General features: G+C 40.3%; 1 protein-coding gene across 1 annotated transcript in view; it reads right to left on the bottom strand.

Annotated features, from left to right (window-relative positions):
* Window positions 1-12,618, bottom strand: part of LOC124775884 (suppressor of lurcher protein 1-like) — a 310,233-nt gene that overhangs the window by 110,347 nt on the left and 187,268 nt on the right. Inside the window, exons 2-3 of the mRNA XM_047250717.1 lie at window positions 11,893-11,968; window positions 11,479-11,542 (exon numbers count right to left, since the gene is read on the bottom strand). Coding sequence (XP_047106673.1) covers window positions 11,479-11,542; window positions 11,893-11,898 — 70 coding nt within the window. The 5' untranslated portion in view covers window positions 11,899-11,968. The remainder of the gene's footprint in view (window positions 1-11,478; window positions 11,543-11,892; window positions 11,969-12,618) is intronic.

Below are 12,618 nucleotides of genomic sequence, written 5' to 3' on the forward strand. Positions count from 1 at the left end.
GCCGCCACTGACCGGAACATACACACGAGAGTGCCGCATGCCAAACAGGTCGTGGTGCAGGGCGTGTAAGCCATACCGAGCTGAAGCCTGAGGTCTTGGTCTCTGATTAACGCTGACAACTCGCCGGATAATCCGTTTCGAGTACAGTCTCTACAGACTGAGTTTTTGGGTTAGAGCGTGGAACTGCGTGTTGCGCTTATCGAATGCATGGATGTCAGCGTGCGCTGTGTGAGCGATAAACTGTAAGTAGACTACTGCTTCCCTCTCCATATTAATGGGGTGTTAACCAACACGGTAGTGATGTGCTTAAGGGTTCATTTTTTTCACTGCCAACCATTTTTATGGTTTGCTATGTATTCACATATAATTGGTTTGCCTTATTATGATGTCCAAAATTAATTGTGCTTCTTTCTATGTTGTTGAAGCCTGTCTTCATTGTGCGTAATAAGGCAATGCTGTACGGGGACTGTAACCTGTCTGAGAATGTTTACTTCAGACAGGTGTGACAGAGCAGACGCTACTTCCCTGAATGCGTGCCACTGAAGCACTGTCTGTACAGCTGAGTTAAAATCGTAAAACAGAAGAGTGCAGTCTCCGACACCGGCTGACCGTCAGCTAGAACCGTCTGTAACATCTCAACTAAACAGAGAGTGAATTGAAGTATATCTAGACACAAGTGAGATAAATAAACCCACTTTTAACGTGCAGAACACAGCGAACGATGCCCATAACTTCGCCTTATTCACGCAGACGTAAAGTACTACAGTACCCTGAGCAGGTGCAGCTTCTTGTCAATACATAAGGTACAAATCCACGCTACGTCACAAATCGATGGGTTATGACGCATTATAAGAATCCTTACCCCAGAGGCCTACCCAAAAGGGCAGCTGGAATTAACATGCACCGTGACAGGCTTTTGGGGGGGGGGGGGGGGCAGATGTGAAGACCGCAGTTTCTGAAGTAAAAATCGCGGAAAAGTGGCAGTCGAGAATCTGGTGTGTTTACATCTAAGATGAGTGTGTGTCAGCCGTCTTGGCAGCAGCAGAATCGTCCTAGTTTCGGCACTGAGGGACAGATGGCGGTACTTTGAAATGAGTACGGTCACTTTGGCGTCCAGCCACGTGACGGGAAACTCAACGGCCGGCACGCAGGCTCATGGCGGGCTTCCTGCGGGGCGTTTTTAGCATAGAGCTAAATTGAATGTATGATGTAGAAATAAATAGAAAACTGATCCCAACGTGGCACAAAGGAGCTTGTAGGCTCATTTTAAAGCAGAAAATTAGCCGCTTGTGCTCTTACAAACGCGCCTCCAGTCACCCTGGTAGTTTCTTAATTATAACAAATAGAATATTTTAGTAACTAAGTAAGATTGTAAATTGGACATTTTGGAGACGTTTCGACAATATTTTATGAACGAGGTGTCAAATGAAAGGTCTGAATGTGTAGTGTTAAGGTATCTATGTAACATCTTTTCATGTTTTAAAAATTCAAATGAAGAGCCAGAATGCAGTTTTCGTGATTAAAAATGCAGAATTTTGATAAATAAAAAATAGGAACCATAAAGATAGCGGCAGTACGGAAAATTAGACATATGGTAATAGGTAATACAATAATAATATCGGTTATTTATGCATTGAAAGTATTTTAAATAATGAGTTATATATGAAGAACACATAAATCATACTAACATGAGAATAACATCCAGTATAGAAATCCTGATGATGAATATGAATTCAGCGGAAAATTTCCGTCTGAATAGAAGTGTTACATGCATTTTATTGTATCTGCATTAAGTGTAAAAGTAAATTTTATGTGCAAATCAACTTGGTTTGACTTCAGAGTGTTTAATCCGAGGGCTTTTAGGTCACTTTATGCGGCAGAGGGCATTCAGTTGAGTTGAAAGGAGTAACACGTGTGACTGGCAAAACTCCGTGCACGAATTGGACTCAGAATATTTTCGTACCGCGAACGCTTGGAACTTGTGCTTTTAAGCAGTTGGGTACCGCTGGACTTTGAAGAACTCACTGTGGTGCGTTCGTGAAACTTGCGAAAATTTCGTGCATGATTTGAACTTATAATATTTTCGTACCGCGAAGTCGTGTCGAACTTTAACTCGGAACAAGCGCTGTGGGACATACTGATTGCAGCTTGCAGTTGGACTTCGCATTGTGTTTGGTTTATTATTTTTTAGCGATAAGTACTCTACGCTCGGAACTTTGTTCGTCTTGGGGTTTCAGATATTTTAAAAGAAACATTAAGTGAATAATTGCTGAATGATTGTGATTAATATTTGAATGGCACTGTTGAACTAATTAGGTAAATATCTGAGGTCAAATCAAGAACACTTAACAGTATTTCAGTCAGATCTGTCCTGAACAATTTAAAATAAACTCCAGTTAGTTGAAACTGTGTTGTGTTCACTAAAAATTATACCTGCCAGCTAACATTTGTTTTTATAAACTTGGCATTAATTTAAAATTACTGGGGATAGTGCAGCGGATGTGGTTGGCACCCCTGAGACCTAACGTAGCCAATTTAGTTGGTACGTCCAACCACATTTTACGGAACCCCAAGGGGATGCATGCTTTGTAGATGCTTGGGTGATAATTGTCTTTTTTTTTTGTTTATTCGTGCAGTAGCGCGTGGGGGCTCGAGCCATCTAGTATTACTAAATAACTGACTTTGAACTAAAATAATTGTGATCACCCAGTGCAGCCCGATCTCGCGCATAGAGAGAAACCGTAGCACGTCGCAAATGGTTTTCTCGACCTCGCGAAGCTCGAAAATGGGTATTTCTCGTCCGTTGTAGCTAGCAACCGTCATCAGCAAACAATAAGTGTTGGCTATGAGAGAGCAAGTAACTTTGTAGAAGGACTAATATAACTATCTGGCATAGTGGAATAAATACAGATTGATGGTCGCATTGATAGAACAAACATACGGAAGCTACTAGAGGAAAGCAACTTCATACAGCAGCTAGATCCATAACTACGAGTTTGGACGGATGATATAGCGGTTCAGAAACTTTAATGCGACCACCGCCTATGTTCAACGTCAACTTGCAATAGCCCCTCACAGACGACAGATTGAAGCACGAAATGTGGAGATGATATAAGAAATGTCTGGGAAACACCGAAAACCAGTGCGGTAGTTTTTGTCGTAATGCGGAAACGGCATTATTTAACCGACGTGTAAAACGGAATGATAGTTGGCTTTCAGGCGAAGGGTGAAAGCATTTTCGAAACGGCTAAGTTCTTAAAGTGATTGCATATCGCCATGGGTTATGTACACCATGCATGGCAAAATGGCGTTGTCTAAAACCGGCGCCGAGGCAACTGAGGTGCACCACTGGGTGTGTAAATAACAGAGGTGAGCGACGGCTGTCGAGTCCTGTACGGGCGAATGGACATGCAACTGAAACTTCGTGACAGATTAAAACTCTGTGCCGGACCGAGACTCGAACTCGGGATCTTTGCCTTTCGCGGGCAAGTGCTCTACCATCTAAGCTACCCAAGCACGACTCATCACACGCCGTCACAACCTCAATTCTGCCAGTGCCTCGTCTCCTACATGCAACTGTTCAGCAACTGACCGATCGGTAGAGCCGTAGAACCGACGTGCTTTCATCGGCCGCGAAGGCTAGAATGTGCACGCCAATACCGAAACTGGACGTCCACTGAATATCGACAGGTGACCTTTTCAGGTGAATCACGTTTTATACTCTTACGGACGGATTGCCATTGGCGTGAATGGGGTGCAACATAAGGAAAACAAAAATCCTGCAACAACTGTCGGAACGTTCCAGGTTTAAGGAGGATGACTTATGGCCTGGCGAATGTTTTAGTGGCATTCCGTGTGTGATCTCGTCACTCTGGTAGGCACAACGGATCAGAGAAGGTATGCATCTACCCTTGGGGACCATTTCCACCGCTACATACAGTTTCTTTTCTGTCCTCGGCACCACGTGATTCACCAGCAGGATACTGAAACGTTTCACACAGCTCGCTGTGTACGTGCGTAACCCTAATAGCACGAGAATGAGTTTACCGTTCTCAAAAAAAAAGAAAAAAAAATGGTTCAAATGGCTCTAAGCACTATGGGACTTAACATCTGAAGTTAACTAACCTGAGGACATCGCACACATCCATGTCCGAGGCAGGATTCGAACCTGCCACCGTAGCAGCAGCGCGGCTCCGGACTGAAGCGCATAGAACCGCTCGGCCACAGCGGCTGGTATTTACCGTTAACCTCTGGCAACCAAACTCGATGGATTAGTACCCAATCAAGAATTTGTGTAACCAGTTCGATCAAGCTGCTCGCGCCGTTGATCCTCAACCGAGAATCCTGGCGCTGTTGCAACGGTACTGGAGTCGATGTGGCTACACGTCCCTATTGGTACCTTGCAAAACTTCGTTGACTCACTTCCTGTACGTTTCGCAGCAGTCCGCCCCGAAAAAGACAGTTATTGACGCATTTGATAGGGTTCACAGTAATATGATTGGACAGTATATTAGGGCAATAGCTAGCTGCTATAGCGTTGCCGTCAACAATGCTGCAATGTGGCTGCACATGAAGCTAATTTTTCGGTATGACTGGGAGGTATTGCTGACGCTGCAGGCTGTTGCAGGTAGTTGCGTCGATGAACTACGTATTACGTTTGATGAAGTGCCAGAAAATACAGAAGCCTTCGAACCTATGGAAAATGCGAGGAATAACAGTTGCATAGGGCGAGCGGGAACACATGTGGCTCCAGACAAAGAGGTGCACACCTGGGTTCCATCATGGTTCCGTTGGCAACTGGAAATGTCTTCCCATGAAGGCGCTGCGTCTCTTGTCTCAGAGTGCGATAAATGTACTAACAGTTACCGCAACTGATTTTGAAATAATGACCAGTTTACTTACTTTTCTCCCACCTGTAGTGTCTTCATTTGCCTGTCCCTCATATATTTACGACACAGTACAATATCATAAGTGAAGGAGTCTGTACCGGTTCTATGAAATCGGTATTTACTCCTTAATACTATACTGAGTAATATTTATGTTAATGCTTCACTAAAATTATTCTGATCACAGCTGGAGGAAATCTCTTCCTTAAACAACGAAAACAAACAAGGGCTACATGTTCGTGAAACACATATGAACCACCCTTCGTTTTGCTGATGAAATTGTGTTGTCTGATGCTAGTGCATCTGGAAGAACTTATTAAAGTGAGTTTGGGAGTGGGTCTGAAAATCAATAATAACAAAATACTAATAATGTATAAACAGCATATATGGATGACAAGTCAACAACGGAATTATAGAGGTAGAGTTTTCTTTTTTTGGATAGCTGAAGGCAATGACTGAACAGATATTGAAAGAAATGAACAAGAAGGGTCCCGATGGCCCAAAGTGCTTTTTGATGAAGGATAGGGATTTTCGGCAATTAATATTCCAATGCGTCTCAAAACGAAAGTCTGCAATTAGTAGAAGTATAAAACTCATTATATACAGGATGTAACGGTTATAGGTGCAGATATTTTTGTATGTATTACCTTAGTGTGTCACACATCAATATGATCGTAGCTTTTGTTTGGAGTCTAACAGCGAACAATCTTCCCAAAAAAAAAAAAAAAAGTCACAAACGTTTCGTGCTTATGTCTCCTGCATTGTCGAAATTGCGCCACTGATAGGGGACAATTTCCAAGTGTCAGTAAACACTCTTGATGAAACTTTGCTATGTACACGATATATGCAATATACGTAATTATTTCGTTGTGCAGTTTCACTTTTAAGGTGTACAACACACCCCGAAAGGTTATTTGGCAAATTACGTTTGGAGAGAATGTCTTCGAAACAATGACACATGAAAATTTTCTCATATAAAAGTTGATATGTAATTAACGTTCTTGAGAACTGTTTAATCGGATTTTGTAATAAACTGAAATTTTGAAAAATATCCCACCAACATTAATTAATTATAAAAAATGAAAACTTCGTTACAATATAAATTAAAAAATCTCAAGTTACATATATCAATGTGTAATAAATCTGGTTTCTGGAACAACATTTTTTGGAAAATAAACTGTATGCAATATGCTGTCAAAGTGCTTTAACATACTCACTTAAATACCGAAACATTCATCATTAGTCTAGACATTTTTTTAGCTATGGTTGTTTTATATTATAAATTGTTATTTACTATCATATTTTTGTTTTCTAGTTTCCTGTATCACACACGTTTATTCTGTTATCTTGAAATAATAGGTAACTCACACAAAGTCAGTATAGTAATGATAATATGTAAATAAATGCTTAAAACTTGACGTTTTCTTACGCCATGCACGTAAAATGAACAAAATTTCCTTGCACACTACATATTATATACTATAAAACGATACTTAGCAGGATATCAAAGCGTCTGAAGTGGCCCACTAAATTTCCTGATTTGTATCAGGCATAATTCAGTACATAGGTAACTCTTGGGGAAGCGAACTGATTATGTTCCAGTCAGTACAGCTTCATTACATTGTTTCTCAAGTGAAAATTGATATCACAACGATTCAACACAACTAGATCTGAAAATTTTCTCCTGTGTTCACAAAAAGTAACACTAAACTTAATTCGTGAACAAAATTATTTGTGCACTCGCGAAGAAAGGGGAAAATGAACGCACATTAAGTTTCGAAGCAAGCTCAATTAACTGTCGTCTTAAGGTTGAACCTCACTACTGTGTCCATGTTTCCTTACGAAGGACTTTTTTCTTTGTTTTTGTTTATTCAGGTACAGCCTTGACAATCACAACTTTTTCTTTTCTGCTACTCAGACATACAGGGTGTTACAAAAAGGTACGGCCAAAGTTTCAGGAAACATTCCTCACACACAAATAAAGAATAGATGTTATGTGGACATGTGTCTGGAAACGCTTAATTTCCATGTTAGAGCTCATTTTAGTTTCGTCAGTATGTACTGTACTTCCTCGATTCACGCCAGTTGGCCCAATTGAAGGAAGGTAATGTTGACATAGGTGCTTGTGTTGACATGCGACTCATTGCTCTACAATACTAGCATCAAGCACATCAGTACGTAGCATCAACAGGTTAGTGTTCATCACGAACGTGGTTTTGCAGTCGGTGTAATGTTTACAAATGCGGAGTCGGCAGATGCCCATTTAATGTACGGATTAGCACGGGGCAATAGCCGTGGCGCGGTACGTTTGTATCGACACAGATTTCCAGAACGAAGATGTCCCGGCAGGACGACGTTCGAAGCAACTGATCGGCGTCTTAGGGAGCGCGCAACATTCCAGCCTATGAGTCGCGACTGCGGAAGACCTAGAACGACGAGGACACCTGCAATGGACGAGGCAATTCTTCGTGCAGTTGACGATAACCCTAATGTCAGCGTCAGAGAAGTTGCTGCTGTACAAGGTAACGTTGACCACGTCACTATACGGAGAGTGCTGCGGGAGAACCAGTTCTTTCCGTACCATGTACAGCGTCTGCAGGCACTATCAGGAGGTGATTGGCCTCCACGGGTACACTTCAGCGAATGGTTCATCCAAAAATGTGTCAATTCTCATTTCAGTGCAAATGTTCTCTTTACGGATAAGGCTTCATTCCAACGCGATCAAATTGTAAATTTTCACAATCAACATGTGTGGGCTGACGAGAACCCACACGCAATTGTGCAATCACGTCATCAACACAGATTTTCTGTGAACGTTTGGGTAGGCATTGTTGGTGATGTCTTGATTGGGCCCCATGTTGTTCCACCTACGCTTAATGGAGCACGTTATCATGATTTCATACGGGATACTCTACCTGTGCTGCTAGATCATGTGCCTTTACAAGTACGACACAACATGTGGTTCATGCACGATGGAGCTCCTGCACATTTCAGTCGAAGTGTTCGTACGCTTCTCAACAACAGATTCGGCGACCGATGGATTGGTAGAGGCGGACCAATTCCATGGCGTCCACGCTCTCCTAACCTCAACCCTCTTGACTTTCGTTTATGGGGGTATTTGAAAGCTCTTGCCTATCGCAACCCCGGTACCAAATGTAGAGACTCTTCGTGCTCGTATTGTGGGCGGCTGTGAAACAATACGCTATTCTCCAGGGCTGCATCAGCGCATCAGGGATTCCATGCGACGGAGGATGGATGCATGTATCCTCGCTAACGGAGAACATTTTGAACATTTCCTGTAACAAAGTGTATGAAGTCACGCTGGTACGTTCTGTTGCTGTGTGTTTTCATTCCATGATTAATGTGATTTGAAGAGAAGTAATAAAATGAGCTCTAACATGGAAAGTAAGCATTTCCGGACACATGTCCACGTAACATATTTTCTTTCTTTGTGTGTGAGGAGTGTTTCCTGAAAGTTTGGCCATACCTTTTTGTAACACCCTTATATCGCTGGAGTTACCGACACATCAGGGATCTTTTTTTTTTTAAATTTCTGTCTTGTTGACACATTTTGCAGTTTCGGTGTGTAGTAAAGAAGAAAAAATAAACCTTTTTCAAGGTGAAATCCATCCAAATTATTTTGTTAACTATTTCTATTAAAATGCCCTCTCGTTTCAATAAATTGTAAGGCCTCTCTTTGGAGTAAGTTATAAAGTACTACTTCCTGTACAAATTCCTTGGTAGTCCTAGCTGAATGAACTCTGCAGCAAATTTCGTTCCTCCTAGTTATCGTCAGATGAAAATCAATGCATTCCGTGAACTGTTATTACATTATTTAAAAACGAGCCGTGTATGCAAAAACAAATGACCAGGAGGATATGAGTATTTATTGACGGGAATAATCTGAATGGCTCATCGAAATTAATTGCTCGCAATTTAAGGGCGGCCCATTTCAGTTCACAACACATTATATGATATCTGTTGTACTAGATCAGCATGAAATTACAGACTATTTCGAAGTTTAATACAGTACTTTCAATTGACATGTTACAGTATAGCAAAATGCCCTTTCCACTAACATCAGAAAGAGAGATTGTTGTCAAAATGGCCACCAGATGGCATAAATTAAATTGTGTTGAAAAGAAAATCGTTTCGTCTTCAGTCTAATTTACTTTATTCTTGAGCAAGTTAGCCTGTTACAAAACAACGTATAATATAAATAGAAGTTCCATGGTGAAGACATGCCTTGGTTTGTCTACTTGTAGTTCCCAGTGGCCGAAGACAGAAACAATTTGTTCCCTTCACTGATGTAGATAACATTTTTATCTCCCTTCATTCTCATGTAACTACTTGCTATATATTGTCTTTCTAGCATATGATGGTTGATAAGCATTTGGTGACGCTACGATGCGACAATAATATGAACATAATTAATAATTCATCATTTCAGTTTACTTAACACTAAGGCTTGCTGATAGTTGTAATAATGACCCGAACACACGTTTATTCACATCCTGTTAGAAAAATTTTATTTTCCTACACTCTAGCGTGCGAACTATCTGCCCACCTTTCTGCTACAACAATACTACAACCGAATATGTAAAAGCAAAAGAGCAAAAGGATGGAATGAATCTAATTCTGCTACAGTCTGCGATCTCAATCTAAACTGGATGTCGAGCTGCAGCTGCCTGATGGTGGGATCAAAGATCTCCTCAGGCGGACTGGAACATGACGGTCACGAAGTTTCCCTACAATGGAAATGAAAATACTTTCATCTCCTGTCGACACACTCGTATACTACACGTGACTAACTAGATTACCGGACAGGAGAATACTGGTTTCACACCTACTGGACAATGAGTAGGTCTGTGGTTATCATTTCAGAATACGAATTTTGGTCCGGATTATAAAACTCATTCTATTATGTTTTCAATTATGCTTTACTTATGCATTCAGGTTCCATACAAAGTCACACCATATAGTGCGGGAGAAGTCTATAGTCAGACAAAATATACTGTATACATTAAGTACGTTTGATTCGTAAAACATTAAATGAAGTGTCGCGAACAATGCAGACACCTTTTCTACAAGGTATGGCAACACGAACGCCATCCGACCACCCTATACCAATAAAACTCCCGAAGCAGTACTTTACATGTAGAACCCATGAAGACAGTATGACTGGTCAGCCAAATTAGACTAACGATTCGTCGTGACACTTCCCATCATTCATCAACGCAACCGTTAGCAATAACAGAACTCAACGGAAAAGTCTCGAACTCCTTGTAAGTTCATTTTTACTGTTTTGTTGCTTCGTTTTAGTGCATTAATACTGGTGGATGACAATGATTTTGTAAAATTATGCGATTAATATTATGTAATGCCTCCTGAAAACCTTCTCAGACATTAGCATGCAAAAGACGAAGCGCTATGCTAGTAAATCCAAGATATCTACCATTCATTTACCTCAGCATGCTTGAGACTTGTTCTGAAACCATTCACAACAATAAAAAAATGGTAGGACTCATTAAACAGGAACAATCTGTTCGAAAAACTGTATTCCACTGAATTTTTTCAGCACACATCAACAATAGTCCTACTGGGGGCTCTTCTTGGTGGTTGATTATATTGATAAGTAACGAATTTTTTTTTATTCAATCTCTGTGTAATACCAGTAGAGTACCAAATGTAGTAATGTATGAAATAGCTAAGTTATACATGGTCTATTTAACTTATTTGTTTTTGCCACAATTTGAATGAACAGCTAAACCTGATAGCTCGCAGGCCACCATCTTATCTTTCGTCTTTATGTTTTCGCTTTGTGGCTTTGTTTCGATCTGATCTCTCACCGATAGATCGAAATTTCACTATCACACCAGCTTCACGATAACAACAATTGTTGTATCCTCCGCTACAGTGTAGTATGGTCTCTCAGTACTTGTGATTCTACCATCCATGGTGTAAACATCTAGCTGTTGACAAGTGTATTAGTTTCCTACTTAATAAAATTCAGATCGTTCTTGAACACATGGAACAAATCATAGTTCGCCTCTTTTTGATTTGTCATGTTGTTCTTTACTGACTATCCGCAGGCCACTTGCGAACTCTAGAGATTTTTTTTTGTCTTCGCATTAACCGTACAGATGTTCTTGTTTGGATTCAGTGAACTATTCGTTCCTTTCTGTTTATCGTGTAATTTTAGACATTTTAAAGGATTTGTTCCTGTATTGTCTTGAAGTACGGAAAGTAAATCAGGTAACGAATTCCATTTTCTTTACCCAACATATCATTATACTTATTTTTAATTGCACACGAGTACCTCGTTCTATGTCATTAACACTGCAGATCAAATCTGTGAAGTCATTCCTCCACTATTAGGCCGGCTTGTTTGGTAAAAATGCTCTGGAGATAAGCAATGATTTAGTTATTGCAATACAGCATTAGAAATTATAGGTTGACTGGCTGGTATTTTAGCAGCAGCAAAACTAGATCCTTATAAAATTTATATCCATAAACATATTACTCTCACATGGTACGTTAAGTGGAAGAGTTGTATGATATGCTTTAGTATCAGCAGCTGTGTCATACTGACCTGGGTTCACCGCCACTCCGGAAGCAAAGAGGAAGGGTAGTAGCAGCTCCAACAGGAAGCGTATCTGCACAGACAACAAAGTTAAATGTCTTTCGTCAAAATCGTTTGGTGAATTAAGCGCAGTTACTGTTCTTACTGAAGGATTATTAACGAAAAATGTAACACTGCGATAGGACATGGCTTTTATTTCTTGATCTTCATTTACTTCGAGTGAGTGAAATTTCAAAGTATTTTAGAACAAGACAATGCGAAATTTGCAATAATAACAATAACAGTAATAATAATAATAATAACAGTAATAATAATAGGTTTTCCTATAGATAACTTTCGCGGGTGCTAAGCAATTTTCATGCCACGGTCTTTGGTTGTTTCCTATGACTAGTGTCAATTAAATAGCTTTGGAAAATATTTTACCTCCATTACACTACCCTGCCGTATTCCGTGACATCATTTTCCTCCGGGAATTCCGCTGTGCACCGCATAGCTCCCCCTGGAAAGAAACATTCATGAGACTAAACCCAGCATCAGATAACGTTAGCTTTAGTCATTACAAGCGTTCGATGGCTATAACTGGTTATAGCGGTGGCTAGGAAATTTTATGTAATGGCTTAACGTTCTCCCAAACCGTTTAGTCGTCCCCAAATAAAATGAATGTTTAGCAAAAAAAAAAAAAAAAAAAAATCCAGCAGTGAAAATGCTTTTTCGGGAACTCCGAACAATTTGGCCGTAATATTCAGCAAAATCTTTACAGATTCAGAGCGACCGTTAAATATGTAGTATGTTTACTTAGATGACCAGCGATACGAAATAAAACCAGAGTAGGGTAAATGATATATTTTTGGGGTTTCTAGAACATGCAATGATGCAAATGAAACAGTCTGAAAGCATTTTGAAGCAGCTGATAGATCATAAAGTAGGAATGTATAACAAATATACTGTGTCTTAATTTCTGAACGCTGAGTTCTAGAACAATTTCCTGACCTCATGTGGAATGACTAATGAGTAGTGATATTGTTTTAGTTACGATACCAAAGGTTCCATTTTGCCGCAGTGGAGTCGGTCATAGATAACGATTTCGTAGCCGTTCCTAGGTTGGACAATAAAAGTCACCATAACCCAGAAGTATGAGATACGTGACTC

This window comes from Schistocerca piceifrons, chromosome 2 (assembly GCF_021461385.2).
Source record: "Schistocerca piceifrons isolate TAMUIC-IGC-003096 chromosome 2, iqSchPice1.1, whole genome shotgun sequence".
In the NCBI taxonomy this organism is placed as follows: Eukaryota; Metazoa; Arthropoda; class Insecta; order Orthoptera; family Acrididae; genus Schistocerca; species Schistocerca piceifrons.